Here is a 27,326-nt window from a genome sequence, read left to right on the forward strand (position 1 = left end):
TCTGTGATTCTATGGTTCCTCTGTCCCATCTCTAAAGCAATACTAATTTTTAAGTCCAAACAAGCTCACATCATTCCAGGGTGTTTTTACTACACATTTTTGCCGCCAACCACCTTACGTTATTCACAGCTTGCAAAGTGTCTACTCAGAATGGTGACCTCCACCCTGGCACTGCAGTACCAAGACAGATGTAATCACATCGTGTTCTCTTTATTTTCACAACACAGTACATAATAACATTCATAAAAACATGGATAACTTTGAAGGTTTTATAGTATTGCTGCTGAGTATGCCTGAGAGTGGCAGCACGGGGGTGGGGGAAGCAAACAGGAAGTAAGGCAAAAAAATCATTGCAGCTATTATTTTATCTTATTTATTATTTTGTTTGGACAACAGCTCTCTTGGCCCTGCAGTTTAGCATCTCATGATTTCTAGCCTGGCAGACCTTCTCTACTAACGCCCAGAACAATCATTAACCATAGACGCCAGTACAACTTTCTTAAAAGGAATATATGAGGTGTTTTCTTTTAAGGTAGTCTTTTTAGCACACAGTTTAATTGCCAGTGGTTCCAGGTATGGGAGTCCCTTGGATATTATGTCGTCAAAGGCCCTTTTCCTGATTAGTCTCATCATCTTCTCATCAGTGCTTTTATTACTTATTAATATGCTGCTTACTGCCAAAATAGACTTTTAAGCAGTTTACAAGGTGTAAAAACCTGCGACACAAACATTAAATATATATACAGCCATAATTAAAACACACAGTAAGCCCATTATAATATTCATGATTGAGATATGTAATAAATCAAGCACATTAAAACAACTCAGTGCCTCTAATGCAGGGGTCTGCAACCTTTAAGACAAAAAGAGCCACTTGGACCCGTTTCCGAAGAAAAAAAAACTGGGAGCCGCAAAACCGGGAAGGTGACGTCAGGACGGTGCGTGACTAACGCACGCACCGCCCCCATGCAACGTCACAGCCAGTACAGCGCCCGCCACAGTGGGGAGTGTCGGGGCGCACAATGCGCCTCCTCCCCTCGCTAGTATCCGCCCTGAAACCGCGGCAAAGGTGTAAAAGAGCCACATGCGGCTCCGGAGCCGCGGGTTGCAGACCCCTGCTCTAATGGAACAGTCTCCATTGGCATTGTTCATACTGGCTGAAGCTGATGGAAGTTGGAGTCCAACAACATCTGGAGGGCCTAGGTTCCCCATCCCTGCTTTACAGAAACTTCAGAATGACAAGGGGGGATGCAGAAAGGGCCCAACCTCAGGCCACCCAACACAGGTCACAGACTGCTCAGTGGTCCCAAGTTTTCCATCGACTCCATCCAACCTCCTCACTCATGCAAAACAGTATCCAGAGTGAACAACTCCAAAAGCAGCATCATGCTGGGTGTGAAGAGAGCTGACAAAAACTGGAGGAAACATCTTAAAAGAGGAAGCAATATTTACAACCAGGAAAAAATAATGGCTGGGAATTTAAGGGGTCTGGAAATTTTTCTTGGCTCTCCTTTTGTGACCATTTCTCTAAGGAACTCCAAGGTACAAATGTGACATTACATTGTTGTCAGATTTATTGCCCACCCTTCACCCTAAGGCCCCGAGGCAGGTTACAACAATTTTTAAAACAACATTAAAGCCGTTTAAAACATTTCACAACCACAACAATAGGGTGGTTCCAAAAATTATACCTATCAGGTGACAAAGGCCAGGGTAAAGAGCCATTCACCGAAAAGTGTATAGTGAAATTGTCAGACGCAGCTCTGTAGGGGCTCCCATAGAAAATGGTCTCTCTCGGGCCACACCCCCCCGCTTCTGAGGGTGCTACACTACCGAAAAGGCCCCCTCCACTGATCCTAACACCCTAGAGGGTTTGCAGGGAAGGAAGTGGTCTCTCAGATGCCACTACTGCTTTTGCAAATCTTATTAATTTCTTCAGAAGCCACATATCATTTTTGCTGCAGAAGTGAATCCTGTCACAATGGCTTGGTTATATTCATACATTTTGCCAGCCTCTGACAAAAGTGCCAAGGGATTTGAGACCCTGTGCCCCCAAAATCAGCTGCACAAGCCCAACCCTTGACCTACCTTCTCACACCACCCTGTGTTCTAGCACCACCAAAAACCAACTGGGAATCAACTGGGAAACTACCAGCAGGAAGGTCAGCAGGAAACAATGGGATGACCCTGAGGTCCTGCATTTTGCTCGCACAAATAAGCTACTTAAAAATATCTATCAATCTAAACAGTAGAGGGCAGCAATGGTACATTATACAACTGTCTGTAGAACACTTTCTGTTTTAAAGACTCAGGAATGTCTATGTGAGAAGTCTTAAAAATAAAAATAAAATAAAAAATTAGTTGTTTCAGCCTCAGCATCCTGTCACATGGATAGGCATATGAAGCAGACCAGGCACCTATTTTATCACTGTGTGGCATAGAGTCAGGGCCAAGCTTAACACAATGCTAAGCTAGGGAACAATTTGGCTTCACCCCCAGAGGTGCACTCCATTGTCTCTCGAAACAGATGGATGCCACCTCCACCAGATTCTCTAATGTTATAAACATCCTAGGAAAGAGGAGGATAGCTTTAGATTCCTAAATGTGGCAGGTACACTAAGGTAATCTGCAGCACCTTTTGCTTCCAGAGGCATTCAGGAATGTTTGTGGGTGAGGGTGTGGAAGTAAGGGGCATAGCAAGGGTATTGAGAAAGGGCTTAAAATGTGAATTTGGCTTCCAGGTCAAGGAAGATAGTTACAATCAGAGACTCATGGGAGATACAGCTAGTACTGTAGTACATACAGAGATAAGAGGTCTTGACAATCTTGTGATAATATTAATTTCAGGAGGGGGTGGGGAAATGTGAACATAATGCATCCCCCCCCCTGGTTTTAATAGATCTATGTGGGGATGTTTATTTGGTTGTAGGGTTGTAAGTTGCTTTGGTTGCAATGGGCAAGAAAAAGTGAAGAATACATTTAATAAATAATAATAATAACAATAATAATAACAATAATAATAAATTTCTAACTAAATGTGTAATATAGGGGCAGGCAAAGTAGTGCCCCCTAGATGTTATTAGACTGCACATCTAGAGGGCACTACAGTGGCTACCCATGTTGTTGTATTGCTGCGCAGAAGCCAGTAAGGGTTTACTTCACGTAAAATGTAGCAGCATTATACAGATGAAAGCATCAAGCTGCTAGTAGGATTTGATGTGGTTGCACATCAAAATAATAAAAATAATATCACACTGACAGGCCTCAGACAGTTCTTTCTGAAGTCAGTCAGCCACAGAATGAGCAAGTACATTGTATTCCTTTCGGATAGTGATCAAACACCTTCATGAAAACCAGAGGAGGGAAAGCTCTCTTTTATAAATTGCAAACTGGCTGGTCATGGTGAAGTTGGTTCCTGAATTCATTATGAGGGCCTGCTTTATGTTGTCCCAAACCCCTGGCCTACCTGGAAGCAAGTCAATATGTCAAGCCCCCCATCCAGGGTCAATCTGTGTGTCCAAAGTTCAAACTGAATCATAATCTCACAGAGCTCCTGGAGCATCCAAGCTGAGGTCCTTCAACATGGGCAGTTGAGCAAACACAGCACCTCAACTCTGCTTCCCTTTTGTCGACTGATTGCAGCATCTGGGCTTGACGAGGCCTGTGACCCTCACCTGTTCCAAGCCTAATCCAGCTAAGGAATCACACACCTCCTCCCAGAGCTAATGAGTCTCACCTGGCCAGCAAGGGAGCTAGGCTGTGGACCCTTGCCTGCCTCAGCTTCCTAGAGCATGGGTAGGCAGACTTAGGCCCAGGGGCTGGATCCGGCCCAATCGCCTTCTCAATCTGGCCCCCAGATAGTCTGGGAATGAGTGTGTTTTTACATGAGGAGAATGTGTCCTTTTATTTAAAATGCATTTCTGGGTTATTTATGGGGCCTGCCTGGTGTTTTTACATGAGTAGAATGTGTCCTTTTATTTAAAATGCATCTCTGGGTTATTTGTGGGGCATAGGAATTCGTTCATCCCCCCCCCCCCGACATATAGTCTGGCCCTCCACAAGGTCTGAAGGACAGTGGACTGGCCCCCTGTTGAAAACGTTTGCTGACCCCTGTCCTAGAGCACCCCTCCTGCTGCTCTCTACATCTCAGTGCCTGCCGTGTTCATGGAGAAAGGGGCTCCTCTGCCTCTGGTGATGGGTCCTGCTGTTTTGGCTCCTGTGCATTGAATCTCATTCCCTTGCCTTTCTCCATCACCCTGTGAGTACCGGTACTTCCTTCCCCATCTCTTTCTTGCCCTGGTGTATCCTAGTCCCAGCCACATCCCTCGCTGGGATCCATTTTCTCCTCCCCATTGTCCTGCCTGTTTGTCACATATGTTGCCAAAAATGAGGATTCACCTCACAAAAAAAGAGGGGTGGGACAAAAGAGAGCCACAATTTGCATAAAGCTTAGCGCCTGACGATTCAGTTATAGACACACATTAATGAAAAATTATTATAACTGAAATAGAAATGTGACACATCTTACTGTGGCAGGCAAGACGCCAGGTGATTGACATGCGCCTGCCCTGTTGGCTGACCAGGTGTTGCTCAGTGTAGATGGGCAATTTCATGGCTCCTGCTCTCTCTTTTTATGGCTCCTTGTCTCTAAATCAGCCTTGGACTGGACAGCTTTCAAATAGAGGACACCTTGTAAAACAGAACACTGTTTTCTGACAGCCTTTCAAAGCTGCCCTTAGTTCATTAGGGCACATGGTCACCCCATGCCATCTTTACTGGAGACAAAGCGCACTTGTGATGCTGCACACACCTATAAATGGATCAAGTCCTTGTTAAGGAATGCCATTAATGGGTTAATTTCATTAGTGAGGAAAGAGCTGACTCATTCCTGAGATGTACCTGGCTGAATCTGGTGACTTCATTAGCAGTGTTACTGGGTAGATTAGGCATGTAACTTTATGTATATAGGGGCTTAGATTATAGCCGTGGGTTGTTGGTTGTTGATCATGGGTTGTTGTCAGGAAGGAGTGGATTGTTGTGGAAGTGTGGAGTTATCTGAACACTTTGAGAAGAGCATGTCTGAGACTTTGAGAATTGCCTCAGGACGCAGCTGTTACAGGACTATGTGAAAATTGACTTAGAACTTATGTGTGGACTTTGTTCAGTAAGGACATTGAAGTACAGAAACCCCTCTGGGACCAGAGGGAGAAAAGTATTAGTGTAACTTGTATATGGGACGCGGGTGGCGCTGTGGGCAGAGCCTAGGACTTGCCGATCAGAAGGTCGGCGGTTTGAATCCCCGCGACGGGGTGAGCTCCTGTTGCTCGGTCCCAGCTCCTGCCAACCTAGCAGTTCGAAAGCACGTCAAAGTGCAAGTAGATAAATAGGTACCGCTCCGGCGGGAAGGTAAACAGCGTTTCCGTGCGCTGCTCTGGTTCGCCAGAAGTGGCTTAGTCATGCTGGCCACATGACCTGGAAGCTGTACGCCGACTCCCTCGGCCACTAAAGCGAGATGAGCGCCGCAACCCCAGAGTCATCTGCGACTGGACCTAATGGTCAGGGGTCCCTTTACCTTAACTTGTATATAGTGTGTAAATATAGAGTATGCTGTTTTGTGTGTGCCAAGGAAAACAACTTTGCTTAAAACAGCCATGGTTTCATGTTGAAAGAGCACAAAAAGAGCAACAGTTACAAGTTGAAGACCAACAGCTGAGTGGCAGGAATGCAGGAAACTGCCAGCCCATTGGTGGCCTAACTGGCCATGATCTCTGGGGTTTCAGACTAGGGTCTCACCCAGACCTATCTGAAGATGCCAGGGCTTGAATCTGGGACCTTCTGCATGCAAGGCACATGCTTCACCACTGTCTGCAGATGATGAAAATAATTACAATTCATACTTTTGCCACTTGGTACTTCTGTCTTTGAAGTGGATCATTCCAATTCTTTTTAAAAAATCCAAAACTAGGGAACTGTGGGTGGGAGGCATCTACAGGAAGCGAGAGGAACTTACTCCAGCCCATTGGAAAACTAGTTAACTGCAACCATTGCAAAAGCCATCCCTTCTGCATATAATGCAAGTACTCTGTACCACTCAGGTTTGGCCTCTCCCCATAACTACATATGGAACAAGTGAATTTATATGAGGTGGTGGTGGAATCATTGTCATCTCTGACTGGCAGTGGTTTTCCAGGGTCTCAGTCTTTTCACATCACCTACTTCACCTTTTAGGGACGCGGGTGGCGCTGTGGGTTAAACCACAGAGCCTAGGACTTGCCGATCAGAAGGTTGGCCGTTCGAATCCCCGCAACGGGGTGAGCTCCTGTTGCTCGGTCCCTGCTCCTGCCAACCTAGCAGTTCGAAAGCACGTCAAAGTGCAAGTAGATAAATAGGTACTGCTCTGGCGGGAAGGTAAATGGCGTTTCCGTGTGCTGCTCTGGTTCGCCAGAAGGGGCTTAGTCGTGCTGGCTACATGACCTGGAAGCTGTACGCCAGCTCCCTCGGCCAATAAAGCGAGATGAGCGCCACAAACCCAGAGTCGGTCACAACTGGACCTAATGGTCAGGGTTCCCTTTACCTTTACCTTTACTTCACCTTTTACAGCCCAAGAGACACATTGCTTGGTGGACAACCTTCCAGTGGCCACCTAGCAGCACTGAGGCCAAAATGAGCTACGTAACGGACATAACTCTGACTTTTGCAGACTAAAGCATGCGAAAAGTCAGAGGTTTCTGCATGCATACACCCAGCTCTCCATCATGCAATCAGGAGGAAGTACCACTGTCCAAGGACACCTTCTAGGCAGACAAAAGCACTTCAAGAGGGTGCAGAGCAGGGCCAATAAGGGAGGCTGGCCAGGGGAGGGTGGCATAGCCTGGAGGACCTGATTTGGCCCCTAGGCCTGAGGTACCCCACCCCAACTTTACATAATCAAAATTATTTTTAAAGAAAAACTGGTGGTGCCTGGGGCAGAGGGTTTGTTTTGCCCCTGAGCCATGGCAGCCCAGTAGACTTGGCTCCTCTCAGGAGGTGCTCACGAAGGTGGCAGTGAAGAAAGCTGCACTCTGGAGATGAGTTTCTCTCAAAAAGGTGCTTGTAAAACAAAGCAGGCGTGTGAGTTCCTTCTCAGCCCCCTTTCCCAAAGCGTAGTCTCCAGGTTCATCCACAGTGGGTGAGTGAGTGAGAAAAGGGTTCACTGATAGTTCAGGCCACTAGGCTGCCGCATAATTTTAAAATTTAAATTCCTCGGTGAGATGTAACTCGCAAGTAAATGACAAACATAATTTCATGCACCGTTCACCAAAAGGCTCATGAAACTGTAGGTTCTCCCCCTAAAGAATGTAAACACCGCATGTGTCACGACTAAACAGAGTGCAATTCCGGAGCAAACCAGGCTAAAATGAAAATGCAACATGGGCTCATTTGTTTGTTGGTAATGCTTTTAACCCTGAAATATTCTTGTGCTGTATTGTACATGATGTCTTCTTCACCTTCTTCAGAGTCCAGGTGGCAAAGGCATGTCGTGCATCATTTCCCACAATGCTTTCCCAAGTATCTAGCTCAAGTGTTGTCTACACGGTGACTAACAGAGGCTCCTTGGGAGTTCACACCAGGGTTTCACCCAGCCACATCTGGGGTTGAACCTAGGACCTTCTGCATACAAAGTAGTTGCACATTCCTTCCCCAAATGAAGGAAAGGACCTCTATTCATATTCTTGCCTTTTTTGATACTTACCGGTATGTCTTTTTATTGGCTCATTCTGAGTCCTTTTTTAAGCCAGGGAATTGTGGATGGGAGATGTCTGCAGGAAGCTAGAAAAAATTACTCCAGCCTACTGCAAAAACCAGTTAGTTGTACACTATTAACCTGTTCCAGCTGCATTTAAGACTTCCAATAAACAGTAGTAAGAAGTGCTGTGATCATGTATGCAGGTCATGTCATGTCTGGCCACAACGTCATCCCTTCTCTCTTGCTTTCCATTTAAGGCTAAGGCAGCTCCTCATGTTTAGTGAGCCCAAGAGCCACATTTTGCAATATTGGCAGCAGCAGGATTAATATGCAGTTCTAGGTTTCAGGGGACAGCTCTGATAGGGAAAAGACAGCTGTGGTCAAAATGCAGATATTATTTCATGAAAACTTCAAAAAATATATACTGCACTGAAACCCCAACTTCATGCCTATATTAATCATAAAAGTCAGAACAGAACAGTTATCTAGAGGACCAGTTATGATTTCTTACATCGCAGTAAAGCTACATTTAGCAACTGTCACGGGCATATAGATTTACCTTACTTCCTTGACAGTGTGTCTGATAACAATTTGTAAAAGACTTCCCAGGGATAATTGACTATCCATCTGCTTGCCTCTTCCCATTGACCAGGTGCACAATGGGAGCTTTCCCTATCTCTTCGTTCCATTATGACTAGGTAATTAAGTAGGGTTTTCTCCTGGCTGACTGGGGATTGAGCCAAACTCTGGGGTAAAGGGCAGGGAATATGGGTGTATGTAGCCCATGATGAACCCCGATGACCCATATTTTCAGTCTAGAGCATGGGTAGGCAAACTAAGGCCCGGGGGCCGGATCCAGCCCAATCATCTTCTAAATCCGGCCAGCGGACGGTCCAGGAATCAGCGTGTTTTTACATGAGTAGAATGTGTGCTTTTATTTTAAATGCATCTCTGGGTTATTTGTGGGGCATAGGAATTCATTCATTCCCCACCCCAAATATAGTCTGGCCCTCCACAAGGTCTGAGAGACAGTGGACCGGCCCCCTGCTGAAAAAGTTTGCTGACCCCTGGTCTAGAGCATTTCAGTTCAGAGTTCTGTCACCCATTTCTGCATATTGTAGAGCACATGTGGGAATGCTGTGGCCCTTCAAATCTTGCTCGACCATGGCTTTCTTCTTCCCTGACAATTGGCTGTGCAATCTCACACCTCTAGGAATTGGAATCCAAAAACATCTGGAGGGTCACAGCTTCCCCATCCCTGATGTAGAGAAGGACTCCCAGCCAAGAACAAGGACTCTAGGAATTGTCACTCAGCAGTAGACATGGCTCCTTGTCCCAAGCCAAGCCAAGCAAGGAAAGAATAGGGATATGGCACCATTCAGGCTTCTTCCTAGCTTTTCCTAGTCTGTTCCTGCTGGGAACAAGGAATAATGTTATCTGCTGGGTAACCATGGAAAGAGTCTTTGGCTCGGTGAAGAGACATTTAAAATTTATCCAGCAGAAGTTACAGTAGCAACATTGGGGTAGTTGAAAAGAGGATGGGTAGTTGGGGTATAGAAGGAAGGTCTGGGCACATTCAAGAAGGTATTGGATTGCTAACACCAATCCAAGGTGATAAAATCAGCATCTCCATTTTCACTGGCTGAGCCTGCAAGCAACCACTGCATCCTAGCACATGCCTAGGATGTCTAGAGTCCATGAGATGTACCGCTGGTCACTGTGGTGCTAGCTCCATAATACTTGCAATAATTTGCAGTAGCTACCACCCATGGTGCCCACCCATCAAGGGGACACAAGTGGGGACCTCAACATGGCATGGTCCCAAATGAAGCTCAGAGTTGGAGGAAGAGGGCCAGCCAAGCCTGGGGCTGCTGTGTCACTGGCTGGAGAACTGAATAAAGTTCTGAGGCCAGTGGATGGGAGGTTGCAGATCCTGAGTCAGAACTCTCACTGAGCTTCTTCTGAGCTAGACCTGGTAGAAGAGTCAAGTGTCTCCCATACTTCCCATACTGTGGTACCTGGATCAGGCTCCTGATGGTCCAAGCCTGGTGGTCGAGTCTGGGCCCTCACAGATGTTTTCCCCTTGAGCCTGACTTCCTGGCTTGCATTAGCATGTCTGCATAATGACACTGGGCAAACACAAGGCAGGAGGGCACTGAAAGGCAAAGTAATCATCACCTTCAGGCTGGGGAATCAACACTTTAAGATCCACATGCCCCATGGCAGCAGAGCTTGGGAAGAGTGGATTGGAGACCTTAGGCCGTTTCTCTTTGTTGGAGGAACTTGAGCACTTGAGGCCTGCCTTGCCAGAAGGTGGCAGCCCTGCAGATCAGAACATGATGTGCAGATAGAACTCTGTGCAAACAATGGTTTCTCCAGTCATTTCAGTGTCGGCTAAAGCTCTGCATTTACAAACACAGTTAAGCACCTTTAAGTCCCATTGATTCCCAATGTCATAAACATTTAAATCGTGAAAAGGTCATTATGTATTTAAAGTAACGAGTTTGAAAGTTGATCATTACAGCTTTGGGAAAGGCTCTTGTTATTGTACACTGATAACACTTGCTTTTAGAGACTCGGATTCCCCCAAGCTTTTTTCCAGTTCTTTCCAAGGGCAGGCATTGAAATAACATTCACTTCTAAAGGAAGTGACTGTGTGGCTTACCATGGTTTAATCTTACGAGGAAGAAATTCTATTTTAGATTAGCCAGAGTTTAGTGTAGGGTAGTGTAGGGGTGGCTCATCTGTGGCCTTCCAGATGTTGATGGCTAGTCTAATAATAATAGTCTGGGGACATTCCCAGGGGAACTGAAGGAAGCAGTGGTGTGTCCGCTCTTAAAAAAAAACTTCATTAGATCCCTTAGACCTATCCAATTACCACCCAGTTTCAAATCTTCCATACCTGGGTAAGGTAATTGAGAGAGCGGTTGCTGAACAGCTTGGTAGGTTTCTGGAGGAAACATCGGCATTAGATCCATTTCAGTCTGGTTTCCGTCCTGGTTTTGGGACGGAGACGGTTCTGGTTGCCCTAACAGATGATCTCCGTAGACAACTGGATCGAGGCGGGTCAGGACTGCTGATCCTTTTAGATTTGTCAGCTGCCTTTGACATGGTCGATCATGATCTTCTGGACCACCGCCTCACAGACGTGGGGATACAGGGCATAGCCCGTAACTGGTTGTGCTCTTTTATCTCTGGTCGGGGACAGAGGGTGGCACTAGGGAGGGAAATGTCGTCGCGCCACTCCTTGGTGTGTGGAGTGCCGCAGGGCGCAATTCTCTCCCCGATGCTTTTTAACATCTTTATGCGTCCCCTTGCCCAGATTATCCGGAGCTTTGGGCTGGGCTGTCACCAATATGCTGATGACACTCAGCTCTATCTGCTGATGGATGGCCACACCGACTCGACCCCGAACACACTGACCAGTTGCTTGGAAGCTGTGGCTGGATGGTTTCGTGGGAGCCGATTGAAACTAAATCCTTCGAAGACAGGTTACAGCAACAGCCAAGGTGACATTTTTCCACCTTCGCCGCATCAAGCAGTTGGTCCCTTACCTTTCCCACCCTGACTTGGCCACAGTGATTCATGCGACGGTCATCTCCAGGCTTGACTATTGTAATTCGCTCTACACGGGGCTGCCCTTAAAGCTGTCCCAGAAACTCCAGTTGCACTGGCTCCCGGTGGAGTACAGGGTCAGATTTAAGGTGCTGCTTTTGACCTTTAAAGCCCTTCACGGCCTAGGACCCTCGTACCTACGGGGCCGCCTCTCCTGGTATGCCCCACGGAGAGCCTCAAGGTCCATAAATAACAACACCCTAGTGGTCCCGGGCCCTAAGGAAGTTAGACTGGCTTCGACCAGAACCAGGGCCTTTTCAACTCTGGCTCCGGCCTGGTGGAACGCTCTGCCTCATGAGACCAGGGCCCTGCAGGATCTGATTTCTTTCCACAGGGCCTGTAAGACAGAGTTGTTCCGCCTGGCCTTTGGCTTGGAGCCAATTTGATTCCCTCCCTCCCTCTCTTTTTTTCTTTTTCTTTTTCTTTTCTTTTCCTTCTCCTCCTGCGATGAGGCTACATTTTAATATTTTAATGTTCCATTATTTTAATGTTGTATTTTATTTTTGTTTTTAAGTTTGTAATCATTCATCTTGTTTTTATTATTGCTTGTAAGCCGCTCTGAGCCCGGCCTTGGCTGGGGAGGGCGGGGTATAAATAAAAAATTATTATTATTATTAATAACATCTGGAGAGCCATAGGTTAGTCATCCTTGTTTTAATGGTGTGCCTGAATTCTAAATATTAGTTAATCTTAACTATGATTGGTGAAAATAAGCCAGCTTCATAACTTGTAATTTGGTATTGGCTTATTTACACTAAACATTTATGTTAAAGGACATTACTAACAGTTTCATGCTTTTCAAGGGGTTTACCCTGTGCATCACTTACTTGGATATACAGAGGGACCTCAGTTTTCAAATGTAATCCATTCCAGAAGATGGAAACGTTTGAAAACAGAAGCATGCATTTCCGGAAGCATTTATGTCTGGAAACATTATGGCACATCTGGCTTCCGAAAAGCAGTTACTTCCAGGTTTTCGGCGTTCAAAAGCCTAAACGTTCGACTTCCAAGACGTTCGAAAACTGAGGTACCATTGTAAACCCATGATCCTGGGCACAACTGTAATAGGAAGTCAACTGTTACTTCCATTTGTGCCATACTAGGAATGAAACGGGGACGCGGGTGGCGCTGTGGGTAAAACCTCAGCGCCTAGGACTTGCCAATCGCATGGTCGGCGGTTCGAATCCCCGCGGCGGGGTGCGCTCCCGTCATTCGGTCCCAGCGCCTGCCAACCTAGCAGTTCGGAAGCACCCCCGGGTGCAAGTAGATAAATAGGGACCGCTTACCAGCGGGAAGGTAAACGGCGTTCCGTGTGCTGCGCTGGCTTGCCAGATGCAGCTTGTCACGCTGGCCACGTGACCCGGAAGTGTCTGCGGACAGCGCTGGCTCCCGGCCTCTAGAGTGAGGTGAGCGCACAACCCTAGAGTCTGGCAAGACTGGCCAGTACGGGCAGGGGTACCTTTACCTAGGAATGAAACAGTATTGGAGACCAAACGCTGCTCAGTTACAGCAAACCAAGATAAGTCAGAAACCATGGTTTATTGTGAGTACAAAGGCAGCTGTTATGTTTGATAAGAGTGCAAAAACATTTTGGGCTCAATAATTGCCTTAATATTTGTGCTTGCTCAACCAAGTAGTGTTGTTATGGTCAGCTGAAGAAATAATGCATGTGCTATTAGAAAAAAAGGAACAAACATTTATTTAGCAGATAAAACCAGATCAGTCTGTTTATCCGCCTATAATGAGCTTGTTAAAGTCAATTGGTCAAGAATACGTATGGAGCTTTATAAAACTCATCTTATTAATGTCACTTCCATTACCCAGCTTTGAAATTTCCTTTCTTGGGTTTGGTTCACATAATTATTAACTGCAAAACCTGTAAATTCAGTGTAAAAACTATATAGATCCAAAGAAAGCTGCAGGATACTTGCCTTGCATGCAAAATGATGTGTGACATGTGTTCTGTGAGCTGGGCAGGCAATGGCTTTGTGAACTGGTCCTATGAGTTCCACTGATATCTCTCTCTCTCTCTCTCTCTCTCTCTCTCTCTCTCTCTCTCTCTCTCATCTGAACTCTCTGACAGTCCAGAAATATTAGTTGCAGGATTGCTAAAGCCAGTGTTGATGCTGCCAAGGCTAATTCATATCTACTATATATTTTGAAAATGTGTTTGTTGACTTTGCATTTGGACATCTCTTAAGATGTCCACACCTTGCATGGTGGTCCCTGAGTTCATGGAGCAGGTTTTTGTCTGTTTGGATACAGTTGGCTGTCATTTTGGATCAATATGATGGACTGACCTTTTCAAAACTGCACCACTTATAACCACATTTTGCATGATTCTTCCTGAGATCAAGGAGCGGGTTTTCCTTTATGTTTAGATACAACTGGATGCCATTTTGAATCAAGATGGTGAACAGAATTTTCAAACGGTGGCAATTTTTTTGTTTCTTAGAATTCCTATGCAACACCCAGGCATGAGGCTGCTTGTTTTTCATTTAAAACATTTGTATATAATCTGTTTAAGTATTTAACCACACCACATACCGGTACATTACCTTGGTGTGATCTGCACAACCACTGCTGTAAGAAGAGGGCAGAGCTGAGGCTGAGAGAATAGCGGAGTTTGCACAAGGCCACTAAGTGAATTCATGGCAGATGGAAGATTCAACTCAGAAACTTCATAAATAATCCCCTTAGCAAATATACTGTATCTGATGTTACAAATCATTTCACTCCAAAGGAAATTTGGGGGAGGGGTGTCATGAGAGGACTATGAAGTTCAGATAAGTAACCAGACATTTTTTTAAGTGCTCAATATACAGAAATGCATGTGTGTGTTTTTTTTTGGGGGGGGGAATGTTGAGTCAAATAGTGAACCCACTTGTCAGTCCAGTGTATGCCCAGAGTTCACTGTTCAAGCTTGGGCTTCCCTATTCAGTTCACTCTGCTTGATTAGGCTTGATTAGCCAGCAATGCTTGGATTTGAGTATTTTGGAGTGCAGAAAGATGCCGTGTATTGAATCAGACCAGAGATCCATTGTGACCAATGCTATGTTCTCTGCTTAGACTAGCAGCAGTTCTCCAAGGTCTCAGGCAGAATTTCCCCCCATCACTTGCTACCTGATTCTCTTTGAAATGGGTTATTTGGAGGCTCTTGCTGGCCGTGTTCAGGATGCCAGGAGATTGATTCCTCAGAGCTTGTGACTGCACAGGCATCCATTTCTCATCTGCCTAAGCATGGGTCATGAGTGATCCCTAATAGGTGATGCAACCTTAAGCATATCAGAGACAAATGATGGATTGCCAGATACTGTATATATTTATGTTATTTAGGCTTCCATCTATGAATTTCAGTCAAATAGTCATTCTTGTTAATCCACATCAGGCACACAATTGAAGATATATTAGACTGGACCTCACATTTCTTTTTTTCTTTTTGTTAATTTTACTCTTTAAACGCCTACTAATGTTTATCCATAAGTTTCTCCTTCACTTTCTAAGATGCTGCTTAAAATATTAATACATTAGTCAGCTCAAATCTTGTAAGCTCTTAAATTACTTCAATGCAACCCTCAATTTAAATTTGCTGACACATTTAACCTCCAGAGTGGTTAGATAAATGGATGCTGAGTGCAAAATATATCTCACAGAATACGACATTTGCCTCTTGAAAAGCTTTGTGATAAATACCAGTTGTGAACGTGCTCCGGTTATGAGGGTCCTGCAGGATAATGGTAAATCGCACATCACAGGATGCACGGAATGCCATTTTAAGCAATATTCTGATGCTAAAAATAATGGGAGTCGATCCAAAAAGCTGAATCATAGAATCATAGAGTTGGAAGAGACCACAAGGGCCATCGAGTCCAACCCCCTGCCAAGCAGGAAACACCATCAGAGCACTCCTGACATGTGGTTGTCAAGCCTCTGCTTAAAGACCTCCAAAGAAGGAGACTCCACCACACTCCTTGGCAGCAAATTCCACTGTCGAACAGCTCTTACTGTCAGGAAGTTCTTCCTAATGTTTAGGTGGAATCTTCTTTCTTGTAGTTTGGAACCATTGCTCCGTGTCCGCTTCTCTGGAGCAGCAGAAAACAACCTTTCTCCCTCCTCTATGTGACATCCTTTTATATATTTGAACATGGCTATCATATCACCCCTTAACCTCCTCTTCTCCAGGCTAAACATGCCCAGCTCCCTTAGCCGTTCCTCATAAGGCATCGTTTCCAGGTCTTTGACCATTTTGGTTGCCCTCCTCTGGACACGTTCCAGTTTGTCAGTGTCCTTCTTGAACTGTGGTGCCCAGAACTGGACACAGTACTGCAGGTGAGGTCTGACCAGAGCAGAATACAGTGGCACTATTACTTCCCTTGATCTAGATGCTATACTCCTATTGATGCAGCCCAGAATTGCATTGGCTTCTTTATAGTAACATCCTCCCCCTAAAGAATCAATGCGTGCAGCGTGCAATGCATGATCCAGAGAAGAAAACAAACAGTTGTTATATGTATAACATTCCCCTGTTGTTTCAGTTCCACCCTTGGAACTACCCGCCACTGGTTTTACCAGTGTACCTCTCTGGTTGTGTGACTTCCAAGGAATGAGTGCATCTGCCTTACCTTGGTTAGCAACTCTCAGTTGTGCCTTTGTCTCTGACTCAGACACAGCTTCAATCTGACCTTGGTCGTTTACAACAGCAACACATGCAATAGCTAGGTTGGCAAACTCTTTTGAATACCTCTGGGGTGGTACACCCTTCGTTGCTCTCTCAGACCTACGTAAGAGGTGCTGCTCTTCTCTGCTTTCTGGTTCAGCCTTTGACCTCTCTGGAGAACCAGTACCAATTGTAAACAGTGGTTCGTCCTCCTCCTCTGAGGGTCTAGTCATTATGTGAGATTTTCTCTCAATGACTGTGACAACTGAGCTGTCTGAGCTATCGCTGTCATCATCAGTACTACTGAATTCAATAAAATCAACATCATCATCATCATCTGAATCATCATCATCTCCTGTGGAAAATGTGTGAACAATCACTCTCTCCTGTTCAGGAGCACTCTCTAGGAATTTTGTGAGAATCGCCTGACCAGATTCAGACAAAATTACTCTGTAGAGACCCTTTTCATAACCCACAAAAATGCCTCTGGCATTCTTTACTCCCCCCGGAGCTTCTGTCCTCACGTGAGACCCAAAAACCTTGAAATGGGCAACAGAAGGTTTTCTTTGGAACAGTTTCTCAAAAGGAGAACTTCCCAACTCTGTTGAAAATTTTCTCAACCATGTATAACAAAACGACATTAGCGACTCAGCCCAGTACTCATGTGGCAGATGTGAACTTAGCAATTGCGCCTCCATTCCCTTTTGCAATTCTTTGTTCACCCTAACACAGACACATCTCTTCCAAGCTTCTTCGGAAGCAGCAATTTTGTGTCTTATCCCTTTCTTCTTCAGGAACCTATGGAAATCCTGTAAAAGAAAAATTGGCTTCTCATCTGTGCAAAGACAATCTATGTCAGCATCATGCATATTTTTAACTTTGTCACAAAACTCTTTAAACCTTTCTAAGGCGTCTTTTGGTCTCTCCAAAAGATAAATCCAGACAAAACCTGTGAAAGAATCAACACATATTAGGTAATACTTTGCATTGCCTCTAGATGGTGCTAGAGGACCAATCACATCAGCATACACCCGCTGAAATGCCCTGTCGACCCTCGAGGTGACCTGCTTGGCATCCTTCTTGGCTACACCTGCAAAAGAAATCATGTTAGAATTACAATTCATGTAATCACTTTGATCAAAAGTCAACAAATACAGTCCATCTTTCTCTTTGGCAGAAAGATACAACTCTCCATCTTTGTAGATTTTGCAGCTCTCATCATCATAGGACAGTTTTAGTCCTTTCTTAGCAATCTGCGATACGCTGAGCAGATTGTACTTCAAATCTGGAACCAAATAAACATTGTTTATAGTCAAGTTCAGACTTTCAAGATACACAACCTAGCTATTGCATGTGTTGCTGTTGTAAACAACCAAGGTCAAATTGAAGCTGTGTCTGAGTCAGAGACAAAGGCACAACTGAGAGTTGCTAACCAAGGTAAGGCAGATGCACTCATTCCTTGGAAGTCACACAACCAGAGAGGTACACTGGTAAAACCAGTGGCGGGTAGTTCCAAGGGTGGAACTGAAACAACAGGGGAATGTTATACATATAACAACTGTTTGTTTTCTTCTCTGGATCATGCATTGCACGCTGCACGCATTGATTCTTTAGGGGGAGGATGTTACTATAAAGAAGCAATGCAGAAGCAAGCAGCAGCAGCTAAGCCAGCTGCTGGTGGCTGGAAAGCCAGACAGGATGTTTGTGACTGTTACCATGGCAAGAAAAGGGCAGTCCATTCTCCGTATTGAGCACCGGATGTTAGCTCAGTGTGTGACTTATGACCTGTACAGGATGTACAAGGGTGGAGTTAGACTCTCTGCTGTTGTTTGTGAAGAGTGCAGACATCTTTATCTGTATGGCTGCTAAAGACAGAAATAAAGACATGTAAATACATTTCTGTCTGAGTCTGATTCCCCTCCCTGGGGAGCAGGGAGGAGGAGAGAAGCAGTGGTGTGTTTTTCTCACAGTCTGGGAAGAATCGCCGATACAGACCTCGCCTGTTTACCTGCCGGGAGTTGCAGGGGGAGGTCAAAAGGAATTCAGCCGGTGCCTGAAGAGGTAGGCACATTCCTCTGACCGAGGCAGAATTCCAACAAAATACTGGTCACCTGGGCAAACGTTGAAGTTCTTTCTGTTTGACTTAGCTGTTCATTCAAATAGATTCCAAGTGCAAAACATGATGTCACGTGGCTGATAAAGTACGAGAAACTATACACTGACTGGGAGGATCAAAGGTTGAAACTCACTTCTGATTATCTTTCCTAGATAAGCTGAGAGTTTGGCGCATCCTGTTACTTCCAGAATATTTGAGAACATTTGAACCCTGGTCTCCCAGGCCCTAGTCTGACATTCTAACCACAACCCCACACGCACTTAGAAAAACCAGTGCATTTAGAAATGCAGCCGTGGTTTCTGGGACTGAAGGGAGTTCTGATCCATAACTTCATGAAAGCACCAGGCTAGCGAAGGCTGTATAACTGAATGCATGCTGCGTTTTAATGATGAATGGACAGGCCTTTGAAAAAACAAAACAACCCCCCTTGGTCTTGTGAATTGCCGCAGATGGGACTTGTTACCCTTTTTGGCCTGTGATATACAGATGCCATCTACAGTAAGGATGAACACTGAAAGTGCCATGCAGTGGCTTTCAAAAAGAATTTGACTAGCTTCCTTGCAGGGACATCTACATGGAAAGGAAACTAATTATTCAAAGGATGGAGGAGTAAATTACTGTCATGGTTTATTAAACACTAGCTAAAAGTTGGCAGAGTCAATTTTCAACTTGGCCTGAAGCATGTGTGCTGGGGTCCAGTGCTGCTGGATGCATCTATTAATTATCAGGCAAAGCAGGGGGTAGCCATTCAGGTGCCAACATCTGGATGCAGTGGTACAAAGCTATTCAGGTGGGCAGACTTGGTGCGTGTCTGTGAACCCATTGGGAAAAAATTGAACAAAGGTATCTCATTGGGCTTGTAGATGAAGGTAAGAAAACTCACAAAACATGAGCAGTGCAATTCTATGCATGTTTACTCAGAAGAAGAAGAAATCTCATTGTGTTCAGTGGAGCTTATTGTCAGGGTAAGTGTACACAGGATTGTAGCCTTAGGCCATCCTTCCCCATCCTGGTACCCTCTAGATATTTTTGATTACAATTTACCATTGGTTACGCTGGCTGAGGCTGATGGATATGGTAAGCTAAAACATCTGGACGGCATCAGGTTGGGGAAGACAGGTAGTGCAGAAGAGGGAAAATTCAGCAGACATGGCTTGCATGACAAGCTACACCAGCTGAAATCCCCTCTTCTGCACAACTATGAAAGGTGTTGGAGCCCGGGCCACCCCACGCCTTAGGCCAGGGGTAGAAAATGTGGTGTCCTCCAGATGTTGTGGGGGTATAACTCAACTCCAGCCAGCGAGGTAATTGGTCATAAAGGGAGTTGTACTATGGCAACATCTAGAAGATACTATGTTGGCAAGACCTCCTGGAGATGCGATAAATTGACTGTGTCCAAATTACAGCTAAAGTTATTCACTTTCAAATGCGATTGCTTTTAATGGGAGAAACATATATTTATGTAACAGTAGCCTTGTCTGGGTGCTCTCCCTCAGAGGCAGAGAGCAGGGTGTCTGCTGGCCTTGCTCTGCTGGATGTGCCATCCAGCCCCACTGTCCCCATGTTGGGGGAGGGATGCTTGTGTGTGTGTGAACCCTGTTCTACTGTGTGTGGCAGGGGCGGGCAGCAGTGGTAGGGGCAGAGGCCAGGCACCCACAGCAAAAGTTTTGTGGGTGCCCCGCTCTGGAGTTGGCGCATGGGTCCGAGTGGTTTATTGTTTTCCCCAGGAAATCCTGCTGAATTGGAGCAAACATTTTGCAGAAAACTTGATTGACGTTTGCTCCAATTCGGTGGTAAAGAGTGAGTTTTCTCAGGGGGAAGCAGAAGTGTGGCTGAGCCCTACAAATGGATCTACTTTCCTTATTTGTGAAGCAGGCAACACACTCTGAGGTTTGTGAGTTGAATTGCTGATTAAGAGCTGAAGTGAAGGGCACTCTGCTTTTGTCCTCCCACTCAATTAGTATTTTTCAACCATTATTTAAAGGGCACTAGCTTGTTAATATCAACGAGAGTGTAGAGATGTGAACAAGCTTCCCCTTCATATCAGCAGTCTAAAACCCCTTCACTTTTCACTGATATGGATGGGATAGATAGCTCTCTTTCCTTTGTCTCCATATTTCTTCCTTCAAGTAAGGGCATTTGTGCAACAGAATATCATTATTAAATTATGTGTTCCACCAGGCTAGTGGTTTTCCCAATTAACCGGTACAATACTCATAATCCCTCTGATTAACCAATTTAAGCTTCTTATCCTAATGACACATGGCTCTGGTTATTATTCAGGGCCTGATTTCAGTCAGATTCTGATGGTTATCCTGTTGTATGCAATCACTTGATCAAATAGCTGATATGAGACTGACAGGAGCTAAAACTATGGCCCTGGATATTTCAGGGGTACATTTCTTTGAGTCCGTTGCAGTTTGACATTGCTGACTGCAGAGTTTTGTGGAACGCACAATTAGCAAGAAATGTTATCTGAAGTTGACTTGTGATGGTGACCTTTCCTTCTTGATATTAATGCACAAAGATCTATGATCTTATAAAAACTTCTCATTAGGCAGTCTGATTCAACACTTCCATTAGAAAGCTACGTAAGAGTGAACCTTAGTTTTGACTTATTTTATATACTGGCCGGGTGTGGGGGAGGAGCCACATTAAATAGTGTTAGAGAAGCTGTGCACTAACTTGATTTAGGCCAAGGGTGGGAAACTTTTCTGCCCAAGGGCCAAATTCCCTTCTGGGAAACTTTCTTGGGGCCATATGCCAATGCTGAATGGGGTGAAAGGGAAAAGTGGGGAGAGCAATGAATGGAACTTGCCGCTTTGTAAGATAGGCTGGTTTGTACACTCGCACATCCGTCATCCATGCCAGCAAGAGGCATAATCAGAATTCAAAGACACATTCACACAGGATGTGAAGCAGGGCCAGGGAGGGTTGTTGCTAGGGACAAGAAGATGCCATGGGAAGAGTCCCAAGGGCCAGATAGAGAGGACTGGGGGCACATTTGGCCCCTGAGATTGAGGCTCCTCACCCATTTTAGGCTAATGTTTAGAACCAAACGTTCTAATCTATGTCATGTGTGGCAGGTGTAAAAACTACCAACCACGTAATTACTTCCCTCTCCTTCTTGTTTACAACTTACCTGTATCCTGATGGCTCTGGGGGAACCAGGTGCTTGCTTTGGTTGTAGCCATATGCATGTTAAAACACCCAGTTTTTCCCAGTTATAAAGTGGCACATCTAAAAGTAGCCAGCAGTTCAGCGATGAGGTTTGGATGCAACAGTGAAGTATGCTCCTACCCTCTCCTTCTCCAACATGGCTGCAAGATTGGAAGTATTCACTTCTGCTTTCAGTTCATCATGGTTAATAGGCGTATTCAGATATTCACCAAAATGCAGAGTTATTGAAAGTGTGCACAGGGAAAGGGGTATGTACGTAAGCTCTGCCTCCATGCCCAACCTTCTCGATGTTGCATGGTGAAGATCTGCAGGAGGCTCTGTCTCATGTTTGCTTGAATGCAGCTGGGGGGCTTTGCTTTAACAGAATCTCCAATCACACAGAGAATACAACTCACCTTCAAGTGAATGCGACTAGAAGCCCTCTGCTGAATTTTCCTATGTAAAACATGTAAGACTTCAGATTGAGCAGCGGGTGGAGCATCTGCATTATGTCTGACTCCAGAACTGTGGTTCACCTTAATTCTGCTTTGCAGTCCTCATCTACATGTTTTGGCCCAAGACAGTATGGCAGAGTGTCAGAGATTATGGGAGATGTAGTTCAAAACATCTGAAGGGAACCAGGTTGGGAAAGGGTAGTTTAGAGAAAGAAGCCAATTACAGTTTGAAGTTGGCTTGTTTCTCTAAATCATTGTTAAGACACACCACAGTTTGTCTGGATTTAGACATGACAATAAATTGTGGTTAATTAAAAGTAGAAGCAACAGTTTGTCTTGTGGCTGTGCTAGAGGAGAGAGGATCTCACAAGCCCAAGGCTCATTTATCTTAATGTTTAACCTTAATTTAGCATTACATCTGAATAAGGCCACTCTAGCATAGTCACTGAAGAGTCATACTGAGATGTATGGTAGCCAAAACCAGTGTCTTAACCACATCTCCAGGCAGCTACTTGCTCAAGATGTTAATGATTCTCTGAAAAAATACATCTCATTCATCTGACTGCAAATTAATATCTAGATCCATTCCACCTGAGATGCAGAGATACTGGCCTTTTTTGTGTCTTAATCTGTAGTAATTGTTTTGTTTCTGATGTTGTACAGACCAAGACTTCCTTGAGCAAAAGCAAACAGAGTTTTGTATAGTTTAAAATAATTTAAACTGGAGTGTGATGGATCTCTCACACAGAGACTCTCACCGGCTAGCAAATTAGATTAGAAATGTAGAATCAGCCCAGAACTGTATGATTCCCCTGTAATCCCTTCTCTTAACTTTCTAGTACATTACCCAATAGAACAATAGGGATCCATAATACCTAAATGTGAATTTTATATTTCTAGGTACATTCTAGACATTCCTTAGACATTTACCAGAGAATTCTTAATGGGAAAATAAATAATGGCAGTAGTACACATGAAAAGAATCTCAGAATTGCAGCTGACCACAAGCTGAACATGAGTCAGCAGTGTGACATGGCTGCAAAACAATTGCTAATGCTATTTTTTTTGCTGTTTTATTAGAACTATTGTTTCCAAGTCACAAGAAATAATAGTTCCACTTTATTCTGTACTATTGAGGCTTCATCTGGAAAATAGCATGCAGACACAGATGAATTGGAATGGGTTCAGATGACAGCAATGAAAATGGCCAGGGGATATGGAAAACAAAACAAGTTATATGATTATAGGTTGAAGGAACTATGTTAAGCCTGGAAGAGACTGTTGCTGGGGCAATATAACATTCTTCAGATACCTGAGGGGCTGTAACACAGTTGCACAGAGATGCCTGCTCTCTTGTGCCTCAAGTTGCAGTTGTGTTTTCTGTATTTGGGAATCTTATAGCGGTCAGTACACCTGGAGAGCAATGTATGAGCTTCACCTTGGGAAAACCACTTTCATGACCATGTTGTCTCCCCTGACAGGGGAACATAGATCTAATGGCCTTTGTGTTAAGAACCTCAAAGCACGGTCGGGATCAGGCTTGGATTGGTAGAATCAGACAGTAGGAAGAAACAGAGGGAAGGAAGGAGTCTGGAATTGTGGGTACCTGGGTGAGGTGATCTTTCCTTTTTGCCCTGACTTCAGCTACATTAGAAGGGGAAGCAGGGCTGCTGTCTCTCCTATCCTGCGATTGAGGAGCCACAGATGAGGCTAGGGAAGGCTTTGATCAGCTGATGGGGGAGCCTGAACAGGAAATGGTGGTGTCTGAACAGAAGGGTGCAGTTTTGTTGCCTAGATCTGGATGCTGCCTTCGCAGGACCTCCCCCCCCCCATGGAGTACACATTTGCAAACTCAATATTCCCATAAGGCAAGAGCCTTGTGATTGAGCGTCCCATGCCTCATCTTTAAAAGCTTGGCAGGAATGGTGCAGAAACTTGTTGGGCCATCTTTTGTCACTTCTGTCCAGTTCTGAACTTCTTGCCCTGCTCCTGAACTGCTGAGTTATGACTCCTGGGCCCTATGTCAACTGTTGAGCTTGTACTGCTATTTCCCTAAAGCCACTTGCTTGTATATTTTGGGTGGGAAACAGAGCGCTTAAGTTATAGGACAGTAGGTTTTGGTTGAACATTAGGAAAACCTTCAAATTGTAAGACTAGTTTGACAGTGGAACCGATTTCCTGTATGTTCTCTTACTTACAGGAGGTCTTCAACCAGAGGCTGGACAGCCATCTGTTAGGGATGCTGTAGCTCCCAATTCCCTCTATTGAGCAGTGAGTTGGTCCAGATGGCATGCAAGTCTCCCTCTAATGCGATGATCCTAATGGCAGCCGAACTTCCTCCAGGGAACACCAGCTTTCTGTCGTAGCATTACTGTGCATTGCAGAGGATTCTGGAAAAATGCTCTAAGGCACACTTGGTTTATGCAAGGCCCATTTGTGCAACCTACAACATAGGTTGCAGCTGCATGTCACAGGGGAAGATGAATAGTGATGGACAACTTGTGTTTCAGTTCAGCTGCAGTTAGCCCTCTTTGTTTTCGTCATTTCCCCCTGACATGTACAAAGGACTGAGTATTCAGGGGTTAAATGTCTCCCAATGACTTGTGATACATCCACCATGCACAGTACATTTGGTAAACTATCCCTGGAGTTGGCAAAAGGGTACACGCATGTGGCTGCCTCTTCCGATCTTGGTTATTTATGGAGTAAGGCAGTGCTTATGTTGGAAGCTGACCAGTGCACCATATGTGGTTTCATCCAGCAGCTCCTCTAGAGCTTCTCATCACTTTTCATGCAGTTTGTTAACCCAAAGCCACCTCTCTTACTCTCAGAATGAGTCAAGTCATCTCTTAGGAGCCAATTGACATATCACCCATTAGTGGAGATGGATGCATCTGGGCTAGCAATTTAATCTTTGATCTCCAGATAGCTCTTGTGTCTCATAGATTTTGCTGGCGGGGAGAAGTCCCAAATATACATGTTACATCAGAAGAATACAGGAATAGGACACAACTGTATTTGTCTCTTGCAAACAGGGAACTCTTCCAGTTTCTTGATCAGGAGCTGCAATTTTGCTTGTTTTTTTATGATGTAGCTGTCACTCATTAGCCTCTGAAGCATGGGACATAGAAAACCACCACACACTCAAGTAACTTAAAACAACAGATGGGAGAACTCACATAGGGCAATGAAGAAGCCAGGAGGGCATACCTGGCAGCAGCCAAACGACTAGCCCATAAAGCAAACTACTAAGACACAGTGACTTGTATAGGGTGGGTAAGTGGTAGCAAGACCTTTTGAATTGTCAGGGGAAGGAAGAAAGACATGTTTCTCATTTATTCAAATTCTGCTCTCTCAATAACATTGCAACCAAATACAAGTAGCCCCAAGTAAGGGTAGTGCATTAATCCTCATCTCCTCCATCCATGTAAACACAACATTAATTCCAAAGAAATAACGAAAATAATAATAATAACAACAAAATGTCCAGTGTCTGGTTTTGTGTGTGTTTCTATGTGTTGCTTGTTCGCACTCCTTGCCTACCCTCACCAAGTAGAAGAAGAAGAAGAAGAGTTTGGATTTGATATCCCGCCTTTCACTCCCTTTAAGGAGTCTCAAAGCGGCTAACATTCTCCTTTCCCTTCCTCCCCCACAACAAACACTCTGTGAGGTGAGTGGGGCTGAGAGACTTCAGAGAAGTGTGACTGGCCCAAGGTTACCCAGCAGCTGCATGTGGAGGAGCGGACACGCGAACCCGGTTCCCCAGATTACGAGACTACCGCTCTTAACCACTACACCACACTGGCTACATGTAATAGTGGCTGTGAATTGAATCAGTTTCCATCCAAACAAAAGCCGTCAATATTTCCTGCTTCTCCCTACCTCAAATGGGGAGCTATTTCCTTTTAGCTCCTAATAAACTCCTTTACTGAAGCAATCTCTCAAGAGTCTGTAGCGCCCCATGGCTACTGAAGCTAAACTTGCTTGTTCCGTGACAACGTCCACTTACAGCCAAAGGTACAGAGTCTTTTTTGCAAGCAGGTATGCTGTGGAAGAGCCAATGTTCTGTGATTTTCCCTAATAATAATAATAATAATAATAATAATAATATGACCTGTATGTATGCCAACACTAATACTTAAACTTCTTCTTTTTTTGAAAAATAACCCCCACCCCACCAATCGTAGTCAGAAATCCACTTTGGCCACTTGTTTCATGAAAGGTGCATGAAAAAGCTCTCAAGTGGAAGCAGAGCTTAAACAGTGCGGTAAAAGCAATGACCTTCCGGCATGAATGGCCAGAGCTGGAGATGAACATGGAGTGCAAAAGGGTGCAATTTGGATTTAAAGGAAGGTAGATGGCCAGAGTAGGTGGCAGCAGTGAGGAGCTGGAGGAGAGTCCATCGTTGCAGCATTAGAGAAAAATGACTGTGTGATGCCACAGAAATGCTTACACAGTAATACTGCGTATATTCAATATATAATAAACCACAAATCCTGTTATGTTAGATATAGCTCCCCTTCATCTGACAGGCAGAATTTGGTTCATCCTGCTCTATAGCATTCTTCTGTGGGTAGACAACAGCTGTTTTACAGATGCAAATTCAGTTTCTAGAAGGGACTTTCCCCCCTGTTTTGTTTTAATTCACTTGACAGTGACCTGAAGATCTTCCTTTACATATTTTTTAAAAATGTGGAATTATTAAATAGCAACATGAAAGCCTATATTTCAAAGAAGATCATTTTTGTTTTTTTGCTGTGCGATTTTAAGAACAAATGCCCACTCCCTCCACTGTTCCTGCCACCCTGGTGCTGCCCATAGATGCAGGCACTGCTGTTCTCTGCACATTTACCCACTAAAGGCCTTAGAGAGGCGGGTGGGTGGCAGCTCATGAGCACAGTCTGGAGAGATCTTGTTCCAAATCTCTATGGTTAGAACTGCTTGATGCGTTTTTCCTTTTTTTAAAAAAACAAATCCCCAAAACAAAGGTGTCTCTCAGTTCCAGGCTAAAAGACTGGGCCGCACACATTCAATGGCTCCTCCTTTCAGTCTCTGTTTTCCACAGCAGTCCAAGTGGTGCTAGCTGTTGTTCTCTGCCGTGAGATATTTCAGCGCTGCAAAGCCATAGCGACGTGACATATCCTGCTGGAACTCTTCCTTGAGGGTCTTGAGACAGATACGGTATTGCTTGTTTGAGCGGAATTTGGTGATGTCAAAGCTGGGAGCATGCGGCATGTGGATCATGTAGGCGTTGGGCAGCACCGTGAATTCATACTCCTGAGAACACAGACAAAATAATAATAATAATAATAATAATAATAATAATAATAATGATGATGATGTTTATTTGTACCCCACCCTCCCTGGCCAGAGCCAGGCTCAGGGCAGCTAACACCAGTAAAATTACAGTAAAAACATAATTGGGGGGGGACCCAATTTAAAATACAGGTTAAAATGCAATTTAAAATGCAGCCTCATTTAAAATGCAGCCTCATTTAAAAAGTAGCCCATAGATCAAAACAGTGGCGTAGCGTGGGTGGTCAGCACCCGGGGCAAGGCAAGTAATTTGCGCCCCCTAACCCGTGGATTTGCGCCCCC

General features: G+C 44.7%; 1 protein-coding gene and 1 long non-coding RNA gene across 2 annotated transcripts in view; one reads left to right on the forward strand and one right to left on the reverse strand.

Annotated features, from left to right (window-relative positions):
* Window positions 1-27,326, forward strand: part of LOC307225303 — a 48,014-nt gene that overhangs the window by 8,579 nt on the left and 12,109 nt on the right. The window lies entirely within an intron of this gene.
* Window positions 25,050-27,326, reverse strand: part of LARGE1 (LARGE xylosyl- and glucuronyltransferase 1) — a 250,247-nt gene continuing 247,970 nt past the window's right edge. The window contains exon 14 of the mRNA XM_079992447.1: window positions 25,050-27,005. Coding sequence (XP_079848573.1) covers window positions 26,808-27,005 — 198 coding nt within the window. The 3' untranslated portion in view covers window positions 25,050-26,807. The remainder of the gene's footprint in view (window positions 27,006-27,326) is intronic.

Source organism: Podarcis cretensis (assembly GCF_951804945.1).
Source record: "Podarcis cretensis genome assembly, chromosome: 10".
NCBI classification, from domain to species: Eukaryota; Metazoa; Chordata; class Lepidosauria; order Squamata; family Lacertidae; genus Podarcis; species Podarcis cretensis.